We start from the raw sequence: 24,828 nt of genomic DNA, 5'->3' as shown, positions 1-24,828 counted from the left end.
GTGGATATCTAAAATTTTCTTTTACGTTAGATTGTATTGATTCAGTAAGGATGAGTACACTTATATTGTTGGTGAAAAGAATTAAACCGCAAGATACAATAAAGAATGATGAATGTAAACTCGTAAAGTATAACACGACGTAGAAAATTATGGGAAATATACACGAGATACACGAGAAAAGAAAAACTGTTAATATAAATATATTAACGATCCAAATAATAATTAATATAAAGAAATTATTGCTCAAAGACATGCATCATTAGGAAAAAATAAAATTAATGAGAAACTAGTTATATAATGAATGGGTGTTATTGTAGCATTTAAATTGAGATGAAGCTTTTAAAAGGAGAAAAAAATCTCGATACTCGATACGGAAAAGATGAAAAGCGGGCGAGCGAGACGGAAAGAAAACTGAGAAAGATAGACAAAGAGCAACAATCTACAATAGCTGTTCTCCCTCTCGTCCTTCTTCGTATCCCTGCCATCGTTCTTTTTCTTTGACTTCGCTCGTGATACCATTCCCAAGCTAGCAGCGAGCTATAGCGAACAGGGCAAAGTGAAAGAGAGACGGACGAACAGAAAGAAAAGAAAGCTATACGAAGAATAGCGTTTATTATTAGGTTGCAAGATTCACAGAGAGAGGATCCTACGAGCACGGTGTATACGAGACAGTGACGCGATTGATCGAATAAACGGAATGCTCCCGATGCATTAATCCGAGAACCGGTATTTCCAAGAGCAGAAGAAAATGCGGCGCGTCAGCACTCGCGGCAATGCGTATGCATCATGCGATACGCATTAGATTGCGAACGTCTAGATGCGAAGCACGCATCAAACGAGGATCATGAAGATTAGAATGTTCCTTGATAATCGAGAGTCTATGTATTATGCATCGGAATAGGAAACGTGATGCAAAAAAAGAAAGAAAAAACCGAGAAAGGAGAGAGAAAGAGAGGGGCATTTTCACGAGGAAGTCTAATTTACGATATCGATGTCGCGCGATGCGCGCTTTTAAGGCGCAACCCGTTAATGCATTTTATGTCACACATTATCAATTAATTTCGTTACCAACTCGCCTCCTTGATAGCTCAAGCTTAATTACGTAAAACAGTATTAGCAGCGGCGAGTCAAGTGTTGCGCCCGACCTCGCCCGTCGTGAATTTTATATCAGGCATTAACGCGATCGTCTCTCTCTCTCTCTCTCTTTTTTATTCATCGTCTAATCTTCGCCGCAGCTTTTTCACGCCTCGCCGTTCAGTCTGACAGTGTAAATGCGCGTAGTTTTGAAACTCCTCGGGACTAACTTCGGGACTTTCGTATTCGCATTAACGGTATGCGAATGCGAATGCAGGCAAGTCTGTGCGCGTGTGTCTGCATCGGTATGCATGATTGCTAGTTACATGATGTAGTTGCTACAATCTCGCAACTTTGGGCATGAAACTTCAAATAGAAATTAAACATGAGAATGCTAATGATATGTTGGAGCAAAACGCGCGTTTCTGTTAATATCGGTGCACGGACACATCTTCTTTATCAGGTTTACATGAATCTCTGGATTTTGATGGAGAACATCCTCTGATTTATATAAATTCAACGATTTCTACATAACTATCGAGTAATTTATTTTACATTAAATTATCGAAATATAATTATAATTATGTGAATGAAACAAGAAAATGCTATAATTCGAAATTTTATATCCAATCAACTTTTAAAGTATTAAACTTCCTGATAATGATAATTAGTTGCATTTATTTATTACTTAGTCTTCATCGTTTTACGATCAGCTGCTTCGTCGATTACGTCATTTACGATAGATTCTTAAGCCGAGTGCCGAGATGCAATCATCTCACCGCAAAAAACTCTTACAGTCTCGCATTCATAAAGTACCACTTATCTTTGAAATATAATTATTATAATGATCGTCATCAAATTTTCTGCATCGTTCGCATAACAGTGCTTCAGTGTGAGAAGCGAAGAGTACTGATTCTAAAGTCAAACTGATATTTTGAATTACAGAATAAACAAAATATTCAAGTACTAAATGACAAAGTAGTTTCTTGTTATTCTCATTATAAATTGCCTCTATTCCGTCATTCGTATAAAAAAAAAAAATGATGTCACGATCAATACTTAATATTTTGAATCGAAAAGAAAACTTGAAAATATCAATCATTATTTTCCGAATAATCAACAATATTATATTTGTTAATTTCCATTTCGTTATTTTGTAAAATAATGAAATCACTTAAAATGTTATATAAATCGAATAAAAATATCGTGCAAAAAAGAAGAAATTTCGAATCGGAGAATATTTCAAATATAATCATTGTGTGCGATAATTATTATCAGCTGCTCATATTTGTTTATAAAAAGCAATATTGTATTCCTGCACGATCAACAAAATTCGAATCTCAAATGAATTAACGTGGAGCGCCGCATAAGTAATAAATCCACGGTATCGTTATTATTGTTATCTTCTGCTATTGCTATTGCTTTTTACTGAATTCACTCGAAATCGCTCTAATAAATCGACGCATTATTCCTTTTAAAGGCACGTTTAAAGTAAGGGAATTATAAGCGTGTTATTTCTCCAAACAAAAGTTTCCTAACATGAATCAAATATCACGAAGGGAATAATCGCGTAAAATAGCATTTTTCTCTATTGACTTTGTTCCCTGTTGATTCTAAAATGAATAGAAACAACCATGTTAACGAGATTTTCGAGTAAAGTATCGGAATGCAATGTAAACATTGACGCGGAATCGAGCGAGGCAGCTGACGCGCAAAAAAAAAAACGCTCGCGACGGACAAAGAATCCGACCTTCGAATTCTTTCGGGGCAACGTAAATCTGTGTCGTAAATGTGTAAAGGAAATCATTGAGATAATACGTACATTTTTACGATAACTTTTGGAAAAACTTACCCCAATGGACATGCCGACGTCGTCTCCGGTATCCTCCTGGCCGAAGTCACTAACTAGACGAAGCCCTTGCACATCACCCATGATTCCTGACCGGTGCGTTTACGACGAAACAACTTATCCGTCACACTTTCCGCGCCGATTATGGAACGGCGCACGTACACACACGAGCACGCGAGATAAGAGCGAGAGAGAGAGCGAAAGAGAGAGGAGAGGAAGAAGACAGAGAGAGACAGAGAGAGGAGGACGCGGGCGGAGGACGCGAACGGCGACGGCGACGACGACGACGACGGCGGCGGCAGCGGCGTGATGGAGCAGTAAAGGCGGATGCACCGAATGCCTCGACGATCATCGCGTCATGTCTCCGAGTGCGTGGCGGCCGGCCGTGGCCGCAGACTACGATCCCGAAGCTGCATTCCTCGCTGTAAGGCCGCTCCCGGTAGTGCCGCTCTCGCTCTTGGCTGCTTCCTCTCTTCGTCCGAACTCGCCCGGCGAGTTCGCCTCCTCCTCATGTGTCGCGCGCGCCCGTCCGTTTCGAGTTCGCGCGCCGCGATTCACGTCCTTCGTTCCTTTCCCCTTTCCCGGCGAATCAAACTTTCGACGGCGTCGCTGTTTATTATCTCTCGATTTTCACTCACTGTTCGGCATTTTTCGCGCGCGACGAGGTTAACGCGACTTTGCTGCGTACACACGACACACGACCAAGGTGCGTCTACTCCTTTCACAGTGACGCGATGAGCTGCGGAGAGCGAACTGTGGCCCGCTGCGTGGACTCTGGAGCACGAACGACGACGCAACGCGATGGCGCCACGGCAGAAGTCGGACTGACAGCGCCGCCGTCTCACCGGCGATGGCGACGCGCGGTACTACGCCGTACCTCGAGAGGGAGGGGGAAGCGGGAGAGAGAGAGGGAGACGGAGAGAGAGAGAACGAGCGACGCGTATGTGGATAGCGCCATGATATACACATATATAAGAAGGCGTCGAATACGCGTATATATCGTGTGCCTCACGCGAATAGGCGGTATCGCGATCCCAGGGCCGCACTGATCCGTCTTTCTATGCGGCGGTTATGTAAAATCGTCGTGTGTGGCGAGCTGACAATAAGTCGCTCGCACTTCCAAGAACGAGAGAGACACTTGATTTACACTTTCGATCTTCTCCCGCGAAACAACGCGATAACGCTACTTTCGCCTGATTCGTCGACTTTATAACAAACACACATATCACGCAAATAAATATATCGCGACGATTCAAAGCTGGCACTCCCGAATTCCGTGCATTTTGTATACAACTTCACTCGATTCGCGTCGTCCACTTGTTCGGCGATTGTCGAGCGGCTTCGATTATCGTCCCGAGATACGTAATTAACACGAGTGGCCGGCAGTTTTTCGATGCTACGCGAGAAAAGCGTACACTAATACACATCGCACGTAGGTTTATGGTAACTTTCGCGACGGTAATCGAATCATTTCAGCTCGCGAGCAGCGGACGCGAATTCGACGCGCACTATACGTCCGCCATGACAGTTCGTGACTTTTGCGGCGTACTTCGCGCCTTCGATTCGTTTCTATAATACACTCGTCAAATGAGAAGCTAAACAAGAAAACTGTTTTAATTATAGCGCTCGATTTTATAGTCTTTTATTAATTTACGCATACTCGGTATTATATTGTATTGTAAACACAATATATAATCGATTTTTGAGCGATTGTGATTTTTGAAAATACGCCAAGTCGCTCAACGACTTGCAATGCATCGGAGGCGAATTCACTCCGCGCTTTTCGCGATCGTGTGTGCGTGCGAGAAGAGAAGTTGTGGGAAGGCAAGGTGAGTTCGTCGTGCGTGAATAATCGAGCAAACTAATGCAAGTACGAATATCGGGAGTGTCGAATGAAGTATCGTGCAGTCGTCATAGCGTGCTAATCAACGCGACTGTGATTAATATACCGCGTACGGTATTCGCGTCGCGTCAAAACTTCCGCTTAAATGACCGCCGCCATTATTTTCACGTACCAAGTGAATCGCGTGCATAATCGAACATCGGACGAGAGTGATTGAATGGTACTGTAACGTGTCAATTATGGTACGCGGTTGCGATCGTTTGTTTATATTATTCGATTCGGAGTAAATATACAAATACGCACGGTCGTTAGAAAATTGGCTGCCGCGTGACGTCACAACGTAAACATTTCCGCGCAACGTAAACAAACGTCGGAAGAATTCTTTCGCGCGTTTACGTGTGAGTTATTCCGTAAAAACGGCGCGATAAATTCGCACGCTACGCTAATTCGCGAGAGAACTGCCGTAAATGAATATCGTATGTCGCGAGTGAGTGAAGTGAGATCAACGAGGGATGCTGCTGAAGGATCGAGGATTGAAAGCGGCTTCCGGTTGTTTGTGATTTTCGACTCGTTGACAACGCTGTATATGACGGATTTCCGGCTTCATGTATAATAAAGGAGAAAATGGTGAGTGTTAAATATTAATATTTTCAAGTTTCTTGCAAATGTAGCACTGCAGAGAGAGAAAGAGAGTCTTAAATTTCTTACTTAAATATCTTACATTTTCTTTTCTTTAAAGTGAAATTTATGACATTACAATCGATGCAATTAAAGGTTGGAAAATAATAATTTATATAAAAGAAATTCATATTTAATTATGATAATATAAATAATAGATTGTTAATTATTGGACTCTTTCTCTCTTATTATATTAATTATACATGTAATTATAAAATATTATTTTCAAAGAGTGTCGTCAATATAGATATTCTATTATTTATTTGTGCGATAAATTACATTCTATTATATAATTACAAATGACTGCGTTATATAACTTACAAATTAGAAATTTTTACGGTTTTTGTTACGTAATACGCGCATTTTTATTTCCATGCGTTATATTCGGGAATAATAGCATATCGTTCTGACTTCAAGAAGGTAAGCGTAAATTATAAAGACAAATAGCCGTTGCGAAGAGAACGTTTTGAAAACAAAGAAGCAAGTGCAATAATCAATTGTGATGATGAATGAGAGCAACGAAAGTTCTCTTTGCACCATTTCGTGTATTGTCTCGCATCTCTCTCTTGCAGTGATTAATTATACAACTTAATGATTATATTCAAACGGACACGATAGAAGCGAATTTTGCTATCGTCCCGATTAAATGAACGATTCTCAATTATCCGATAAATGGAATGAAACATTAGATTGAAATGACCTGCTATCATATTTTCTCACGTTTAATATGATATTTGATGCATTTACATAAAAGTAGTATTTATGCGAGCATATTATCCTATCATTTATCCCGAGCAACATTTATTTATGGTAAAATATGACTAAAAATATAATAATTTATAATAATACATTTTATGAAATTTTAACTTTAATAATAAAATATTCCCTTTTTTATTATTTCTCATTAATGGTGCAAAAAATGATGCAGAAAATTGCATTAAAAAATATTTCTGAATAATTATTAAAAAATTACAATCAGAAAAAAAGATTTTTTTCGAGGATTACTTTCAAACGCGAAGTAAATCTCAATACTTAATATCGATATGCAAATTTGCAAAATGTGCTATATCCATTCGCGTTCTCTCCCATTTAAGGGGTTAAATACGATTGCCCGTGTAATCCCTTCATCGGATTTCATCGTTTTTGCCACGACAGTTGCGAGCGCGTGCGCGTCTATTATACACATAATTTCGTCGGTCACGTCGGGGTAAGAAAGGGCAGATGTATCCTCGGGCGAATGCGGCCCTGCGGGGTGTAATTGCCGCCACCCTCCAGCTCCAGGTTTCATGTCGCAGGGCCGACGCGACCATAATTCGTCGTCGATCGCGACGATTGCGGCGACTGATTGCGAACGCGATTTAACCGAGGACGGACGGGGTGGCCGTATGTCTGTCTCTGAAACATACCTCGCGCTCGTATAAACCGAGTGTTAAATTGCGCGCTTTAAAACGATTTACGTTCTTTTTTTACGCATATGGAATTTACGCGCGCGTTGACCAATTTCCGAGTGACATTCTCGTTACGATTATGCGTGTTATTCGTTCGTTACGCGCGCATTCCTGCGCATTATTCAATTGATTTATTCGAAAGTTTCGTATCCAAATTGAAGAAATTAAAATAATGTTTCGTAAAAACCATGTGAAGCGCGATGCAATATCTAGCTATTTGTGACTGTTTCATAGTGAAATAAGTCGTTATAAAATTTATTCTCAAATAAAATTTTAAATAACATACTCCGTTGAATATTTTTCGGGATTTTACTCCACGCTTTAATAGCGAAAGGGCCTCTCATACGATTCAGAAACTCGAATCTCGTGACTCTGTAACCGTGAATATACGAAATAAAATTTCGGCAAGATGTATCGCACTACAACACCCGACATAACGACGGCCCTGTATTTCGCGGCAGGCATCATCTGTCCTTTTTCCGCGGTATTACGCGAGTAACGTGTACACGATGCGCAGATGCTAATTGATAGTAATGCGCGATAATCTCAAACAATTTACCGAACTAGAGCCGTGTTTGTTTCGCGCTCTCCCTTCTACCTCCTCTTCTACCGCCAGCATCACCGCCACCATCACAATCTCCGTTACCATCACCACCAGCATTCGTAACGCAAATACGACCGGCGCGCGCGATCCCCGCTCCATTTTTCATTAAAATTCAGAGAAACTTCCGGGGTTGTTGCCAGCATGCGAGTTTCGAAACTACGCCCGCGCCCTTTGTCCCGCGAAACTTGGCAAAATCATTTACATTAAGTACTCACTGCCGGGATAAGGCATGCATTCGTAGTTATTACCTAACTGTATACAATCTTGCCTCGCCTCATACGAAACGGGCGCGAAACAGCGTAGCAAAGCTCATCGTCTACGCGCAATCGTCCTTGCATTTGAGAGATTGTGCGTAAATTAAAACGGTGTCTTTTTCTCGCTTTCTTTCACTTTACATCAATTGTATAGAATGGCAGACGTTCTCTTTATCTTGTCGTGCTACGAGTTTAAATCTGAATGGCACACAATATACCACTACTATTAAATCTGCCACGTCGACAAAGACAGGGATTGTTACCTGATTTATGTATTTTCTTTGTGTTGGAAAAATCTCTTAATTACAAATTGCGTAAGGACCGTTAAGCTTTGTATAAAGTAAACGAGCGTGACAAAAGAGAGATCGTCGAGACGATTTATAACGTTACGGTCGAGGCAATTATACGCAAAGTCGAGGAGAATTGTAATAGAAATCTATAGTTATTTTTGTGGAAACGCACGCTTTTGCGCGATATATAACACTCTCGACGCTTACTTTCCGGTCTCCATACGATTCTTTTTCACGAAGACCTCGAAGGACCGAGGGTGAAATTGTAAGGCCGGCAGCGATGGCGCGGAATCCCATCGATTGCCAAGCGCAAATTCGAGATTCCGGACGGTGCACTCGCGATTTCTCACCCGCGCCGTTAACTACGAAGTTTTCAATAGCGTCGGGCACTCTTCGAATTCTACCAATGTCAAGAAACTTTGGCGATCGAAAGTCTTCAAAGTCTGGCCTGACGTTGGACATTTCCCAACTTTTCAAAAGAGTTACCGAAATTTTCGATGCCATACGAAAGAACGATAAAATCAAAAGGCTATCGCGTGTCTTTCGCGCTATCAACATGCCTCGCTCGATTTTCGAAATTGCCGAAATATCCCCGGGTTAGCGGGTTCGAGTTTATAAAACTCGACCTAACATCGCTCGCGTCGGAAGATCGAAACTCGTCTCTCGGTCTCGGTCCCATCGCTACCTCGATGCGCTCTCCATTCTCGAGAGGATATCCGAAGCCACCCGAGTTCTCCGGCATACATCCCCTTTTCGCTATCCGAGGACGGCCAGGGTTGCCTGGCTAAGTCGCCAAAAGCTTGCACTCCCGGTGGAATTCAACCGCCGTCATGCCTGAGACCAGGCGGGGGCGTATTGCGTGGCGTCCCTCGGCGTTGCCGATGCACTTCCATCCGCCGGGATCGTGCTTCGTAAAATTGGATTTGCGCATGGCATGTAGACGATTTGTCATACCGGCTGGTTACATTCTCGCAAAGACTCCACCGGCGCTCGTAATATCTCGCTCGATGAACTCTCGCGTGACGATATTTCGCGGCACTCGCATCGGCAAGCGATCTCGTAATTGTGATTGATCGCCGACGCATCGCCGTGCATATAAAATCGTAAAACGACGTCTAGTTTGAATCGATAGCTCATTAAACTAGACGCAGTTGTATTTCCCGTCCGTACCTGTCGCGCATCGGATACGCTCGCGAATTTAATACCATCGCGAGTCGCGTTTTATCGCGAAAATTAAATATAAATAAATAACTGTGAGTAAATTGCGATTCGCGAGGTCGTTTATAACATTTGATTTCTCTCTACTCTTTTCTTGTTTTTAATTAAATTTCTTTTAACCCAGATCCGGGATTTTAATTAAAATTTTCTGCCGATTCTTAGTTTTTCCGTCGCATATTTTCCGTCGTTCCTAGTCTCGAATTTCACCCTGCTATTCGCTATTTATTGTGACTCGCAGGAGGCGAGACGACGGTGTCCAATCGATTCTCCATCGCCGAAAGAGCGTGCGTGTATACAGGACGCATGCATCACGGTAAATCCGTGTCGAGCCTGAAAATATATACTCCTGTTAGAAATATGATGACGCCTTATAAATATTATAAACAAGCGCGTACACCGTATCGGATGCACTGGATATTCGCTAAAAAGCGTAGTCGGTGTTCGGTATTCGGTGAAAAGAACGATATTCATTGTCGAGAAAACTGAAATAATATTTCACTATCGCACAAAAACATCGGAATATCAATAGCAATTTGAATTATCACTGATGAACAATCATCTGCGAGATGTTATTAAATTTGATACTCTTTCATAAATTCAGTTTATGCGATCTCGTATACTTGTCAGAATTAAAACGCGAATCGCGCTATCGCGGCGTCATTGATCGATAGATTTGCAGCGTCCGTCGCATCCGTACGCCGCGGGTACGGATTACAAATCGTTTGTTCGGGCATGATTTATGAACAACATCGCACAACCGCCGATTACAATGGAAATTCTCTTCGAAATTGGCCGGACGAAAAAATTATTGTTCGCCGCGCAGATCTCGCAAAAAACGCCTTAGTCGGAGCAACCGACTGAGCTTTTTTCCCTTCTCTCTTTGATCCGTCCTAACAATCTCTCCGAGGCGGTGACAGATAAATCTTCCGGTATATTAGTAGAGAGAAAAGAAGAAGCAATCGCGTCATTCAATGGCGAGTAGCGAGTACGGTTTCCAGTCAATTTCATAATAGCGTCCTCCGACAATAAGTAGCGTAGATAACGGTGCCTCTTATCTAACGGGGGCTCCTTTTTGGCCGATCGAAACGCTCGTCGGAATGAGATAGAAAGTATCGCGCACACACATAACGAACGGAGAACTTCGGATACAGGGCAAAGTTTTTGCGATACCCGCGTGAACTGTATCAGATTTCGTATAGTTAGGCGAGAGGCAGCTAGCTTCTCATCCGCTCTTCCGCAGTTCAATCCTCCGCTTTTAAAGCCCGCTTATACTTCGTACTTAGTTTTCGTGTGGTTAGAGAGAGAAAGAGAGCTAGGGGGATTGGAAAACGAAACTTACCTGACGGATACGAGTCGTTGGGCACGATATGGAATCCCGAGGTCGCACCTCGGTCGACGGCGGTGATGGACAAATCGTCTCGCGGAGAGAAATTGAATGTCGAACTAGTTTCCAACCACTTCCGGAAACGAATAGTTCCGTCAGAACAGCTTTCGATAAATTTTCGTCGCGCATGCGAGCGCCAACGAGGCGAAAATATTTTTTTACTCGCCGGACAAATGTGCCGTCATGCGTTTCATTTCTTATTTATGCGTTCCGGCAAGTCGGCTGTAAAAGTTCTTCAAAGACTAGAGATAAAATTCTCGACATATGAGTTAGGGTGCTCTTGTTTGTCTTGGGAATATTTGTTAGTCCACGATTAACCCTAGAACAAGAAAGGGAGAGTTACTATAATATAGCCCTAATACAAGAGGATATTATTCTGTTTACATATTTGGTATAATCTACTACTATAAAAATGAGAAACATAATCATTATTGAACATAAATTTATTTTCCACTTTTTAAATTTAGAAATGATTCAAATTTTTTAATTATATATAATTTTTTATATGTAAAAGCAATTTAAAATTTGTGAAAATTAAATACAAATTAAAATTTATAGCTTTATTAATATCGTACAATTAAAAATTATTGAAATGAATCAATTTATCTTTAATTGTAATTTATCATAAATAATGACTAGATCATTAAAGATATATGTTATATATTTTCTAAAGTTTTAAAAAAGTAGTAAAATGAATCACGTTTTATAATGCATAAAAGAAATTGCCATTTTAAGTAAACATATCGCGACATTATATGATTTTTAGAATACGAATTTTCCGAATGTCATATTCAAGTGAGAAAAAAATTATATAGTCAATTATGTTCAATAATAATATATTATAATTTTTCTTTTAAATAAATACTAAATAACAACAAAATTCTTAAAAGACAACGCGCTTGGTCTAACAAGAAAGATTCGCTTGACGTTTTTGTTTGAACCAACCAGTTTCGCTTATTAGCCTTACATCACACAAAACGATCATTTCCAATTCGATGATCAAAAGAACTTGGCAACTTCTATTTTCGTAGAAATTAATAATTTCCCGGAACATTTAACTTCACTTGATATTACTTTTATTCTCTGCCCGTTTTCGAGAAGAATGAGAACGCCCTATAATAATAAGAACGAAACGGTAATTTCATCAGAGACTAATCCTGGTGGCTGATCCGCCGACCCGATATATCTATCTTGATGTTACATCTCACATCAACAAGGAACAAATTCGAACGTGTCTAAAAATTCCCCCTCTTGAAATTCACATACAAGTAATTAATTAATTTTGGTAGAACATGTTCTTATTACGTGACCATATTATATATTATGTAGCCGACAAACATCGGCGCAATTTGGCATAACATTACAAGCCATATGAGGTATTCCGTTATTTTGTTTGCCATGGCATCTTCCCCTTTTACGTATGCCACCGTGAAACAATCGTATTCCCCTTACGGCCATAACCGGTTCGTGTGCCGCGTTACGGAGTACGTCTTCTATTTCCGCGTCGAGTTTTGGAGGGTTTGTCCTCCCAGGAGGAATGTTCCTCCTAATTTATGAAACGCGGCGGACGTTACGGCGTTTAGTGAGGCACCTTCGAAGTAGGTACGAATCTGCACGAGTTGGCACATGAAGCGGAAACTTTGCAGGTAACCGTAGGTACTCTTGGGTTACTACCAGGCGGATTTTCTCTCGCGGCGTCATTAGTATTCCGGAATATATACAGTCGCGGCGAGAGACAAAGAAAGAGCATGGGCGGAGAAAGATGAGAGGCAAGAGAGAGGCGAGAAATAGAAACAGAGAAAGAGAGAGAGAAAGAGAGAGAGAGATTCTCTCTCCCAAATGAGTACCTCACGCACAGAGACACGTTTCTCTACTCATTTTACTTAGCGTAGCATTGCTATACACCAGACTTTTTTCCATCGAGCTCTCCTTCGCATCTTCTCTCTTTTTCTGTCATGCCTCTTCATAACTCACTGCGGGGAACAGCAAAAAAGAAAAGCGAAACTCCCTTAACGAATGCTTTTCTTCGTCACTTGTCATCAGACTCACAGATGGCTCATAGCGAGGTGCAGTCCCCTCAGCAGTCTTGTAATCAGCGAGATTAACGAGGCATTTACGTTAGTTCCAATGCATTCGACGCATTTTAATTAGAGATTCCGTGCGTACACCCCGATCACGATTGAAGGACGTAGATATAGTTATTAAACTGGCTTGGTTATAATTATAATTATATATATGGTAGGAATAAATATGAATATATATTCAACACATGATACTGACCGATACATACGATACATTTTCAATTCTGTTTGACTGAATTAGTGCATGTGCCTTCAAAATACCATCCGATATGAAATCTAATAGAGCTAATTGACATGAGTTAATTATTGGATATAAATCTTTTCGGTAAAATTGGCTGTTATTGAAATTCTATCCTTTGCGTGACAAAACCTTCTGGTAATCGATAAAAATATCTATCATGATAGATTTACATCGACACACAAAGCATAATTTTGCAAAGAGTTGGACGTATGCAGGATACTCTGTCCTAGGAAACTTCATTCTTGTGACACGCGAGAGTTGAAAAGAGTTAGTAAGACAAGAATAAATACGGTTAACGCCATTCATCGTATACTTTTGCACCATTCGTAAAAGTCCTCGATATGCAGAGTTAATCGTTATTCCGTTTCTATAATAATCAAAGTCGACCAAGCTTCGTGACGTATCCGCGAAATAATTTATCACCTCGTAAGTAAAGAGTTAGCTGATTGATTAATATTGATTCATTCGGAAAAAAACTTACTTTAACTTTGATGACTAATACTGCAACATGCGCCAGATTTATTTAAATCATTTATTTTTTTCTTTTTCCTCACTCTCTCGATGTAAATAGTTTTGTGTTTTTTTTCTCTTTTATAAGAAAAGTTTTTTATAAGTTTTATATAAGAAAATTTATAAAAAAAGTCAAATGCAAAAACACACAGATATAACATTATGTCGCAAGTTTTCATGATTCAAGTTTTACATAAATAACAAAACTTTATTTCTCAGTTGATTATAGAAACACTTTACTTTAACAGAAATTTTAGTTGAAGTTTACTTATCAAGAAGTGGAATTTTCGAAAATTGGAAAAGTGTTGACAAACGATTATCTTTCTCGATATTTTCGTTAAAAAAATATAGACTTTATATTCGTTAAATAATTTATCTCCATTTCAAATATTTTTATTTGAGTTGAAATATTATTTGCTAGACAAAATTGAAATACATTTACATTTAAAAATTATTTTATGTAATTTGTTTTTTTCTATCTCTTTATTGTAAAATAAATTCAATATTTCGATGTTTTAATCTTATCATAACAGACAGCATCGACTGTAGATCGCACACAGACTCGCGTTCGGGTTGGATAGGTGAAGGCGTTAACATTTCCGTTTCATTCGAAGCACAGCGTCGAAAACACATATTTGCACAGATCGCGCACATTCCGTCCCGGATACGTCAATTGCGCAAAAGTTTCGAGTGATCTGTTCGCGAACCGAATGACCTAAATAGATGTTTCCAGCATCGAATGTTTGACCCGAAAGTTCGGGGAGAGAGAACCCCGGGTCGATCGCGCGCGGTTTTGCTTCACCCCCTCGAGCGCACATGAGAGAACTTTGTCCTCCCTCCTTCCTCCCTTCCTTCCCTTCTCTTCACTGTATTTAACCGAGCGTTCCGCATCGGATTCGTCGCGCGTCGTAAATAAAAGTCCACGGGCGATAGCGAGCGAGCAAGCGATACGTCAGAGGGGTACCACCGTGACACCTGGTGCCTCGTGCAATCGGCATTAAAGTGCAATGAAATTGAAAAGAGCGCAGAAAAGTCAAACCATTCCTGGACGATGCAAGAGCGATCTAAAGGAGCGAAAACTCGGCGATACACAATAGCGTTCCGGCTCGTCGAGGAGCCTTGTCGCTCTTCGAGGCGCCACAATGGTCCACGAGGATAGTCCAGGGGGAACGCTGATTTCTCCACAATTTCTGTTATTTTGGGCGAGTGTACGACCAGCAGGCTGATTCTCAAAGAGGGACGGCCGGCTGTGAGGAATGGACCGTGGAGAGTGGAATGGGTCGGATCGTGTGGTGAGAGACGCGCCTGCGAGGCGTGAGTTCGGGTTCCATCTCCGGGTTGCCAGGTGCAACTGTTCCCTTCCTGCTTGTATACCTGCGTCTTATAAAACATCGCTCATTTCTCGTACCGGTCCGTCCATCCGTCTCAGCTTGTAGCCTTGACCATTCCGAGCGCCGCAAGGAACTCACTTGCTGGTCGTCGCGCGATAATCGCCGAGACGAATGAATAGATTCGTATACGCGCTTTCACCAGTTTTCAATGAATGCTTTCGCCAGCTTTAATAAACGTCGAAATTTTTTTATCATTAATATTTATAAGAATTTTAGTCACTATTCAATCCGCCGTTGCGATATAATTCACTTCTGGTTCTCGAAGAATGGAGAGGATAAGACCGCAGGTACGCTTAAAGCGCGCAAAAATTTGCATCTCAATGATTTGTTTCTCTCGCGCCGATTAATCTGTCGGTATGTGCGAATTTATGAACGCATTGTTTTCTTGGGAACGTGGTGGCGAATCTCAGTCTTGACCATCTCGAAATGGCGCGGGTAAGATGACGATATATTACCTCATCCGGCGTCTTGCCGTAATTAGCATACTGAGTAGGTGGGTAATTGTATTCGATGTTGCTCTAAATGGTACGGGAACGAACCTGATGCCTGACACGGTCTAGAAACGTAGTTTTGATTAGTGATTACGCTGCCGTGGCAAGGGCTTCCCGCTTTTGTGAAATTTAATGTAGCGTATGGCAAATTGCCTTCTCTCTCTCTCTTTCTCTCTCTCTCCCTCTCTCTCTCTCTCTCTCTCTCTCTCTCTTTCTCTCTCCCTCTCTCTCTCTCTTCTCTCTCTCCGTAAACTTTGGGTAGCTGTGTGCTTTGTGTCAGCCGAATTATCTTAGAATAGGGGAGCGCGCGTCTTTGTAATGGCTTCTAAGGAAGTTATAACAATGAGTAAACGACCTCGTATATATAAAGGAAAATGCTGAATCCTTGAATCTTCTCGTTACTCGCACGTGGACTTTGCTGTGAATGTGGACACTTATAACGATAATATTCTACTAAGTATATTATACTATATATCAGAACTAGTACAGAATATTTCAAACAACTTTACACGATGCATAGGAAATAATAAAGGGGAAAACAATAAATATTACTAAATCATTTAATTATAATTACATTTATTAATCATTAAATTATAATTATCGTTTACGAAAATGTGACACCTAATGATTAGATTATATTTATGTACTTGTCTAAGGTTGTTATTTATGTGACTGATTGCAAATTATTAATTGCAGTTTCATTGTATAATGAGAACTTTAATCAGTGTTATTAGATATAGTTATGCAAATATTAATTATTAACATAATTCATCCAGACCATGCTATTATTGCGTAAAATCAATGAATAACTTTGATGAATAAATAAGTTTCATTGATTATAGTTTGGGTATCCATTACAATTTTGAATATCACAGAGTTATTTCATTCGAATTGATTGATTTTCAGGCATTGTGAATTAAAATTAATATATGTATAATATATATTCTTAGATTATAAAAATATACTGGGATTGATACAATGTTATGCAATCAAAGATATGGAAGAGATCTTACATATAATTATAAATATGAAATATGTCTTTTCGAGATTTAACATATATGCAAAATATTTTTCTGCGAGAAAATATATACAGAAAGTTTTCAAGGAATCTGTCTTCTCGACTAGAATATATTTTTGAAGGGAGATATTTGTAAGAATTTAGTGAGTAACAGCATATGATGAACGTAAAAGCCGGTATAGTATCGACTGTAAAAGCCTCGGACTTGCTACATTTTCATAGGACGGTGATGCAGGTTTGAACGATTCTGAAGGGAGATTACCAGCGATAGTATCAAAAAAGTGGCATTTAGGCAAAAATAAGAAAACGAAGTTATTTATTTCTTAATTAATCTTTATCAAATAATATAAAAAATATTTTGAAAAAGCTTGAAAAATTTAGCATTTCCTCTCTCTTTCTTCTTCTATTTTTATAAAATAATGATCTCTGACTGACTAAAGCGCCTTGTATGATTTTCCTGCAATCTTCTCAACAAACAACTGCTGGTAAAGAGACTGTCTGTGTATCGTCAATTTATTAAATATAATTCTATATATTAATATATATTTATATTACATGTACATGTGATACTATATAAATAAAAGTAATCAAAAATATATAAAGCAGTATAACATGTTCATTATTTTAGAAAGATATTAAATTTATTATAAACATATTCATTTACACTGTATTAACGTATCTACTAATTTATTATATTTTATTATTATTTTTATAGTATTAAGTTTCATTTTTTTGTCCAATATTTCAAAATAATCATTTACGAAAAATACAATTATTACCATTAATTATTTCCTCAAATTTAAAAAAGCAAAAAAGTTATCATATAACTAAAATATATTTTTTTAAATAATCTATTGTAACTTTACACCACATTTGCTCTGTTCTTTTTATGAAAAAAAAAGACATTACGCGGGTGTCCATCTTGCAAAAACTTTGATCGATATATAATGACCGTGCATGTAACATTTTGTTCGTCGAACAATCTCATTTTAAACATGCATTTTCCCAACAACTTTGAAAACGACTCATTTGTCAACCCCGATATCTATCCGTGTTCTACTTGTGTGGTGTCGGTACCCTTTGATACACCAAAAACTATGCCGTCCCTGGGATCTCGACCGCCGAGGCTAATCCCCCTTAGCGGACTTGGACCATGCTCCAGCATCGTTCGCGACGGTCGCGATGGAATCAACGCACACCCTCGCGCGCGCGCGCGCGCGCTTACACTTGAGAGAGAAGGCGAAAATAAGAGCAAGGGAGAGAGGATGAATAGGAGAGAAAGAGAGAGAAAGGAGGGAAGCAGAGTGAGCTCGCGATACACGGCAACGGCCGTGAGCCACGGGGGTTCGCAAAGGGGTGGTTGGAGATGAGAGAGATGAAACATACGTCGCGCGACGGTTATAGGAGAGAGACAGGGATAGATTCTCCGGTACAAGGTGGTGGGCACAATATTGATCTGTGGGGTGGGCTTCGGGGATGCTGTCCTCCGGCTCTCTCCTTCACCCCCGGGCCGCCCGTCTCACCCGCCTTCTCGCATCCCCTCGAGCCCCGCGCTGTCTCCCCCCTCGCGCCATCGCACCCCCGAGTCTACTCCCCCGGTGCTCGCGATGTAGTGGGGGTCACGCTGGTTGCGTGCTGGTCCAGTCCGCAGCCTCCCACGAAATCGTGGTGGGAACCGGAGGCGGCCACGGGAGGTAGGGACAGCGGGGAGGGCGGCTGCTCCGGTGATGGAGGTGGCGGAGGAGGATTATGCCCCATCTCGTGGGGAACGCTCCTCGCGCTTATATCGCGGCGGTAGCTGCGAGTCGCGAGAGCTCGACCGGTAGCTCGTACACGACCCCGACCGCTTCCTTTTTCAGGGGTTTCGGTTTCCGGTTCGGGCACCCGTTCGCAGGGACAAGAGGCGGTTCTCTCCATCCCCGCGTGTCCAATCCCCCTCTCTCTCTCTTTCTCTTTCTCTCTCTCTCTTTCTCTCTCTCTGTTTCTCTTTCTTTCTCTCTTTATCCCTCTTATCTTTTGCCACCTCTTTCTCTCCATTCCTATTTCTCTGATCTTCCGTCGTTTCCCTCTTGCCAGCCGTTGTCTCAGTCTAGCGCGAGTTGCCACGTTCGGACGGACTTCGCGGCGTACATCCTGTGCGTGCGGCCTGTACGGGAAGCTACACGTCTCTTCGTCATCTTCGTCATCGTGTTCGTCGCCACAATCGTCTTAATCGTCGTTCGGATATATCGCGCGTTCGTTATTATTTCGCTCGTGTGAAAAGCCGATGCGTGCGATACGAGATAGAAGCGTGCGTACAAGAGGAACGACTTCGCCAAAGGACGAAAGCAATTACGGATAAAAGCAGCGACACATAGAGCGACGTGAGGACGGAGACGGATGGGATTGCGGAGAGAGAGAAGAGCTAGCTGCAACAGGACAGGAGGGACGACGATGATGAACGCGGATACACGAGAATGCACGTTCGCGCGAACGCGTGATCCTTGTTGAGGAGAAAAGAAGAAGAAACGAGTGCGACGAAAAGGGTGCGAAAGGAGAGAGAAGAGAGAGAGAGCAGCTCTATCTCGAAAGAAGAAGGAAAAGAAGAGAAGAAGACGCGCGACAGCGGCGAATTCGTTGCCTACGTGGAACGGGCTGCTGGCAGAGGGAGCAGCCACGCTCCGCAAAGTTGCCTAGATACCGGGCAACACCGTGTTGCGCTCCGGTGAAGTAGGAGGCAGCGAAGGAGGCGGAGGTGGCGGTGCTGCTCCGCGGGAGGATGGAACGCGCGGTGGACTGTAGTGAGACGAGGAAGACGATCGCCGGCCAGGCCGCGAACGCAGGTCCGTGGTGCTGCCAAGAGTCACGATAGCACCCCCGCGCCCCTCTCGAAACCACGAGAGAGAAAGAAAGAGAGCACACGTAGGTCGAAAATCGCGGCAGCGTGTTCGCGAAGCGGCTCGAGAAGTCAATTGCGCAAAGTATCGCGGCGTCGTTTGCGGTGCTACAGAAATAGAGCCGTCGTTCGTCGACACCGCCGGATACGACGAATAGTTGTAACCCGCACAGGCATCCGGAGTATCGCGACGTTGTTCGCGGATGTGGACTCTTTTTCCGTGGAAATTTTTGTATAGAGAGAAATCTTTTTTACGAACTCGCGGCTCGTATCGCTCGTGGTTCTATGTTGTTTCGTGCTGCTCTCGCGGCCGGAAATTCCGATCGAATCATCAAGGTGGGTGTGAGCGAGTAGTAATAAAGTGAGCCCCGGTGCCGGTCGAGAACGGGGTGAGAGTACTCGTAACGATGGACGCCACCGCGTGGGGGAGAGCAGGAGGATTCGGTGTAGCGAGGGCGCGTAGTCGCCACGGACACCTGTAAACGGCACGAGCCCTCGCAGTTTTCCTTCGAGACGAGTTCTTTTTCGTCGTACAGAATCGGTGACGTACGCACGCCAAATGCACGCCGAAACGCGAGTCTGTGATGTACGCGTACGCGTAATTGACGAACGATACCGCGTGAAAAAATACCGGATATAGTCATAGGTACGTTCGTATCGACTGCGTCGCAGCGTCAAAACTCCGCAGACGCATTTCCCGTGAGATTAAAACTCGCGCCATTGTTGCTTCTTCGTGGCGTGAGAGACAATGGAAAAAATTGCTACCTATGTCGATATAGGTAGAAACCGCGGTAATGGCGTGCCATTTAATGCACACTCCTCCGTGAATCCGATAAATAGGTCATCGTAATGCTGGACTCGTGATCAATGGCTGGTTAGTTGGAAAGGGTTGCGGCTAATTAAATCGTATATTTTCGTTAAGAAGCACGGAACGTTTCTATTTAATACAATTTGGTGCATGTAAAGATAAATGAGCGAAAACAAAAGCATATTCTCGTGTATTGTATTTTCAAAAAACACGAGACAGTAATAAGATTATTATTTTTTACTTCTTCCGAATTATTTTCTTTTTTGAAATGAATATTTTTTGTTACATATCTAATAAGATTTGATAATATATCTGATATTTTTCGTTATATCGAATTTTATATATATATATATACATAAGGGGGTAATTTTTTTACAAATTTTTTTAAATTTAATATGTGATATTAAATGATAGTTGTGCTTTTCTCAATTTTATAACGTAATAATATTAATTATTGCAACTGCACAAAATATTTAGATCTAATTCGCAGATAACGATTTATGAGTCTGCATATATATGCGACTTTTTCAATTATATTAGTAATTTATTCGGTCTCACCAAGAGGATGGAAAATTTATGATAACGGGGCTTGGCGAAACCGATCGTGCTCAGTCGCGGCACGTTTTTCCAAAGGGAATACAAGAAATCTTTTCTCGCTGATAGAGAAATAGTAAATCAACCTCTCAGTTTGTAAATCACCTAAGTCTTCGATACTCGCATAAACTGACTACTGTTACGTATACCGGCAAAAATATCACGATAAATGACAGTATTATTCAAATGAATGTTTTACTTCACTATTTCGTACAGAATAATATTTGCGTAAATTTGTATAGCATAAATTTCGTGCACAATTTTTAATTTGAATTTATAGTTTGATAATAATGTGAGTTATTTTTATTGAAATTTTTATATAAGCTTTGGAAAAAATTTTTGAATGCTTATAAGTTAAAATTATCGGATTATGATTAATTTCTAAAATCTCATTAGATTTCTTTCTTATTTTAATTATAACGAGTTTCAGAATCAATAAAATAATGAATCTAAAAATATCTCTTGTGTGTGCCTTCGATTATTTCTCATAAATTCCAGTAGTAATGTAAACTTGGGGAATGATATTTTAGATATAGACATATGTATATGTATATAATATAGAATAATTCGTGATAAAGAAAAAACTGCAAATTTTTAGCTTCAAATAAACCCAATAAAGCTTGAAAATTACATGATTATAGGTAGGAAAGTTGAAGGCAATGTCGACGAATTCACGAGATAATGCAAACACATGCTGCGAAACGACGCCGCGCGCGATAGGAAGCAGGGGCGCGAAGAGGTCGTTCACATACATACACACCTGTACACACATACACACGAAATCATTATTTTCAGGATTTCTCGTGAGAATGCTCGAAACGCTGGGAAGCATCGTCGCGCGAACGTAGCGCGTTCTCTCTGCGAACGATAAAACGCCGCCACCTTTCAACGATCGGGACCTCGCGAATACGCACGACCGAGAAGCGCGGAAGAACGCTTGGTTATGACGGCCAAGTCGGGAGGTGCGTTAGCGAGGGCATCGAGTATCGATTAGCGGATGATTCGCGCGGAATTGAACTCGACTCGCGAGATCTGCACGATGATGATAATCAGTGACGCAACGGATGACAAAGCGTTCCCGGGCGATATTCGCGGTAGTGACCGCTGCATGTAGAAGTGAACACGCAAAATTGTGCAGTGCATTACGGTCACGACGGGGCACGTCGGGACCGAGTGAAAGAACATCGGCGAGTCGGTGTCGAGCCTCGACCTGGGCCTGCAAAATTTATCTGCCATGGCGCACCAGACAAGAGATCTACCGCAGTTGCGAATAAAGTTTTATAATACGGTCGCCGCCGGTCTCCAAATAGTCCTCTTGCTCACCGTCCTACCTCAAGGTAAGTTTGCCGGAACACGAATTTCCGATATTTTACGGTGACGTTGTGTTTACGCGACATTACTCGTTATGATTTTTCTTCGCTCGTCAGAATCCGCTTCAAGAAAAAGGCACGAATAATATTTGCAAACGGTTTTGTTAGGATACTGATGAATAAAACTTTTAATGATTCAAATTACGTATAAAGAATGTTTCATCTGTCAATTGACAGATATGTTTTACCGAAAAATATGAATCAACTTATTCACTTGTAAATATTAAAATATCAAATATTATAGCCACATAAAATATTAATGGCAATTGTTAATGAAAATTTTTGCAATATGCATCTACTTGTTGCCTGACTTGTTTTTTTAATAACGCAACTAAAGTATGAAATATTTCAATACGCATTTACTTTTACGGAAATAGGAAAGCACTTGATTTATCTATAATCTTGATCATTGATATCAAGTGAAAAAGTAGTTCAAACTAGTTTAAAGATAATTAGCACTAAAATCTAATGTAACCTTATATTTATTTTATATTTTGATTTTTGCTGAGTCGAATCTCTCAATTTGACTGATATACTAATGATTATTTATATTAATTATATTTTTTGGTAAAAAAATTGAGGCTGAAGTTTAATTAGGAGATAAATACGTTTCTTTTGTGGATGCTTTTATTATTTATATACACACATATTTATATAATTCCATTATCTATTTAATCCATACAAAGAAAACAATTATTGTAATTTTAGTTAAAATTTTTAAATATTATTAATACACATATTGTGTGTAAAATAAAAATGAATGTAACATGTTCTTATTAGTAGTCAAGGATCAAAGTCGATTTTTGCATGTCGCGACTTCTATTCAGCCATGTCATTTCGTCGGGCTATTCTTTTTCTCCCTCTCTTGTCCTGATATAGAAATTCCGAAAATAACTTTAGACGAGTACATAATTTAATGAGCGACGCTCCCACGACTATATTCCAACGTCATCTTTGGTACAGACATTTCTAGTCGATCAACATGTTAAATACGGTAGGAAATCATCAATATCGTTCATATCGATAAAATTAGTCGCGCACGTGTCAAATATAATAATTGTAAAAATTTACTTTGGAGATAATAGCAATAGTGACCCACTAATTGCTGTCATATAATCTAAATATCTAACTCTGTGTTTTTCTAAAAAATAACAAACGCATTCCATGCTATGTTCTGCACACGCTTATGCATATATGGAAGATGTGTTCGCCTTTATATAATTTACGCGTGACTGATTACCCTGAAAGTGGCGCCGCGTATGCGTATAATAAATCGGTTCGTCAATCATAATTACGGACGACGCGTTCGGCAATAGTGCAACGTATAATAGAATCACCACAACTGCAGTATACTGGGTGCGACCTGCCATCACGATGCATCGGCGCTCGACCGCGACAAAACTACATTTCGTTCAGTCAACGAAGTTTCGCAGCCATGCGCGGTACGACTCGGCCGGAATTAAATCGCACGATTTGAGGTACTCCCTCGGAAAAACATCGACGTGTGTGTCGCGGATGGCGAAGTTTCGACGTGGCCGATGTTGGCTTTCCCTCAGATTCTACGACACGTTAATCTCCGCGGTAACGGGTTTAGACTATTGGGAATTGAACTCGTCGCGATTTTCGAGAAACTTGACGAGATTTTTTTGCCGTGTTATAAAACTCAGAGCTAAAATTGTGAAGTAAAAATCAAATAATATGGTACAAGATGTTTGGAAATTCAGTATCTCTTTCTAATTAACTTCAGATTTGAATATTTTTCAAACCAAGTGCTGTTTTTATGATTTTGATATATTTATTACATAAATTATTTTGTAGTCGAGGATAAAGGAAAATGAGAAATATAATAAGTAAAATACAAGCAATATATTTTTTAATTTCAATTAGAAATTTTGAATATTAGAATTTCTTTTCTGATTCAGCGATCAACGTACCTTAAACGAACACGGTTAGGAGGTTAAACGTGACTTTGCTTGGATGAGAAAATATGCAGAGTCATAAGTCAACTGGAATATCAAAGTTCCGCGATAAACATTCTGGCACGAAATATCATACGACGATTGAACTTGTATGATCGTTCGGCAGCAACAGTAAAGTTAAACCGCTGGATTTAAACTTGAAATTTACTGGTTCGTTGAGACGAAGTCGGAACATTAATAACTTTTCGCCATCATCGCTCATGTGTTAAAGGTCGCGTCCGGCAAAGCGATAAAATCTTTTCAATATAGACGATCCGAAACATTAAGCGCTTCGACAAATTTTTACGGGAGATATGTGTACACCGTCTCGATCATTATTCTCTGGCAATATATTTAACGTATAAAATATTTTATCACCAAGTAACGCCATCAATCGGATGTCATAATTTTCTCGTTTTCTCCACATCAAGTGAAAATAGAACTATAATATAGTCGTAATGTATAATGTTTAATGTAACTAACTCGTAATCCTATATATTTCACTATTTTTATTAGCGATGAAATTCACTTTTATCAAATAATTAGAAAATTTCTTCCGCGTTATCTTTTCGTTATTAGTTTACTGATTATCTATACTGATCGATCATTGCTTCACTCGCCCTCGTTGCGTTGTGTCAGTCGTAAATCAATCAGGGTGCGGTAAGTGGAGAACGATGGGCAGCCTCTCCTTTCCTTCTCAACTCTCCGCTGCATGTCCCGATATAATTTCGATCGAGAATCTATTCAGCCTGATGCTGATGTAAAATTCATCGTCATGTTTTTTATACCGTGAGTCCGGTCCGCGGTCGGCGACATATCTATTTTGTAGCTCGCACATTTCTTCGTGAG

General features: G+C 40.6%; 2 protein-coding genes across 10 annotated transcripts in view; one reads left to right on the top strand and one right to left on the bottom strand.

The window, feature by feature from the left end:
* The window catches only part of LOC145969263 (uncharacterized), a 191,755-nt gene extending 187,991 nt beyond the window's left edge, over positions 1 to 3,764 (bottom strand). The window contains exon 1 of the mRNA XM_083095231.1: positions 2,927 to 3,764. Coding sequence (XP_082951357.1) covers positions 2,927 to 3,007 — 81 coding nt within the window. The 5' untranslated portion in view covers positions 3,008 to 3,764. The remainder of the gene's footprint in view (positions 1 to 2,926) is intronic.
* A 1,488-nt stretch (positions 3,765 to 5,252) lies between these two features.
* Nachralpha6 (nicotinic acetylcholine receptor alpha6) overlaps positions 5,253 to 24,828 on the top strand; it is a 227,708-nt gene continuing 208,132 nt past the window's right edge. For 4 of the 9 annotated variants that reach the window (XM_083093600.1, XM_083093598.1, XM_083093593.1 and 1 more), the window contains exons 1-2: positions 18,146 to 19,275; positions 21,447 to 21,988. In XM_083093600.1, coding sequence (XP_082949726.1) covers positions 21,886 to 21,988 — 103 coding nt within the window. In that variant the 5' untranslated portion in view covers positions 18,146 to 19,275; positions 21,447 to 21,885. The other 5 variants (XM_083093595.1, XM_083093596.1, XM_083093594.1 and 2 more) reach the window with 5 other exon arrangements.

The sequence above is a fragment of the Camponotus vicinus genome, unplaced genomic scaffold (assembly GCF_025532165.1).
Source record: "Camponotus vicinus isolate PSW18456_S1 unplaced genomic scaffold, iyCamVici1.0 SCAF_3, whole genome shotgun sequence".
In the NCBI taxonomy this organism is placed as follows: domain Eukaryota; kingdom Metazoa; phylum Arthropoda; class Insecta; order Hymenoptera; family Formicidae; genus Camponotus; species Camponotus vicinus.
Note: the sequence above shows the minus strand (reverse complement) of the source record. Positions and strands in the feature narration are given on the sequence as shown.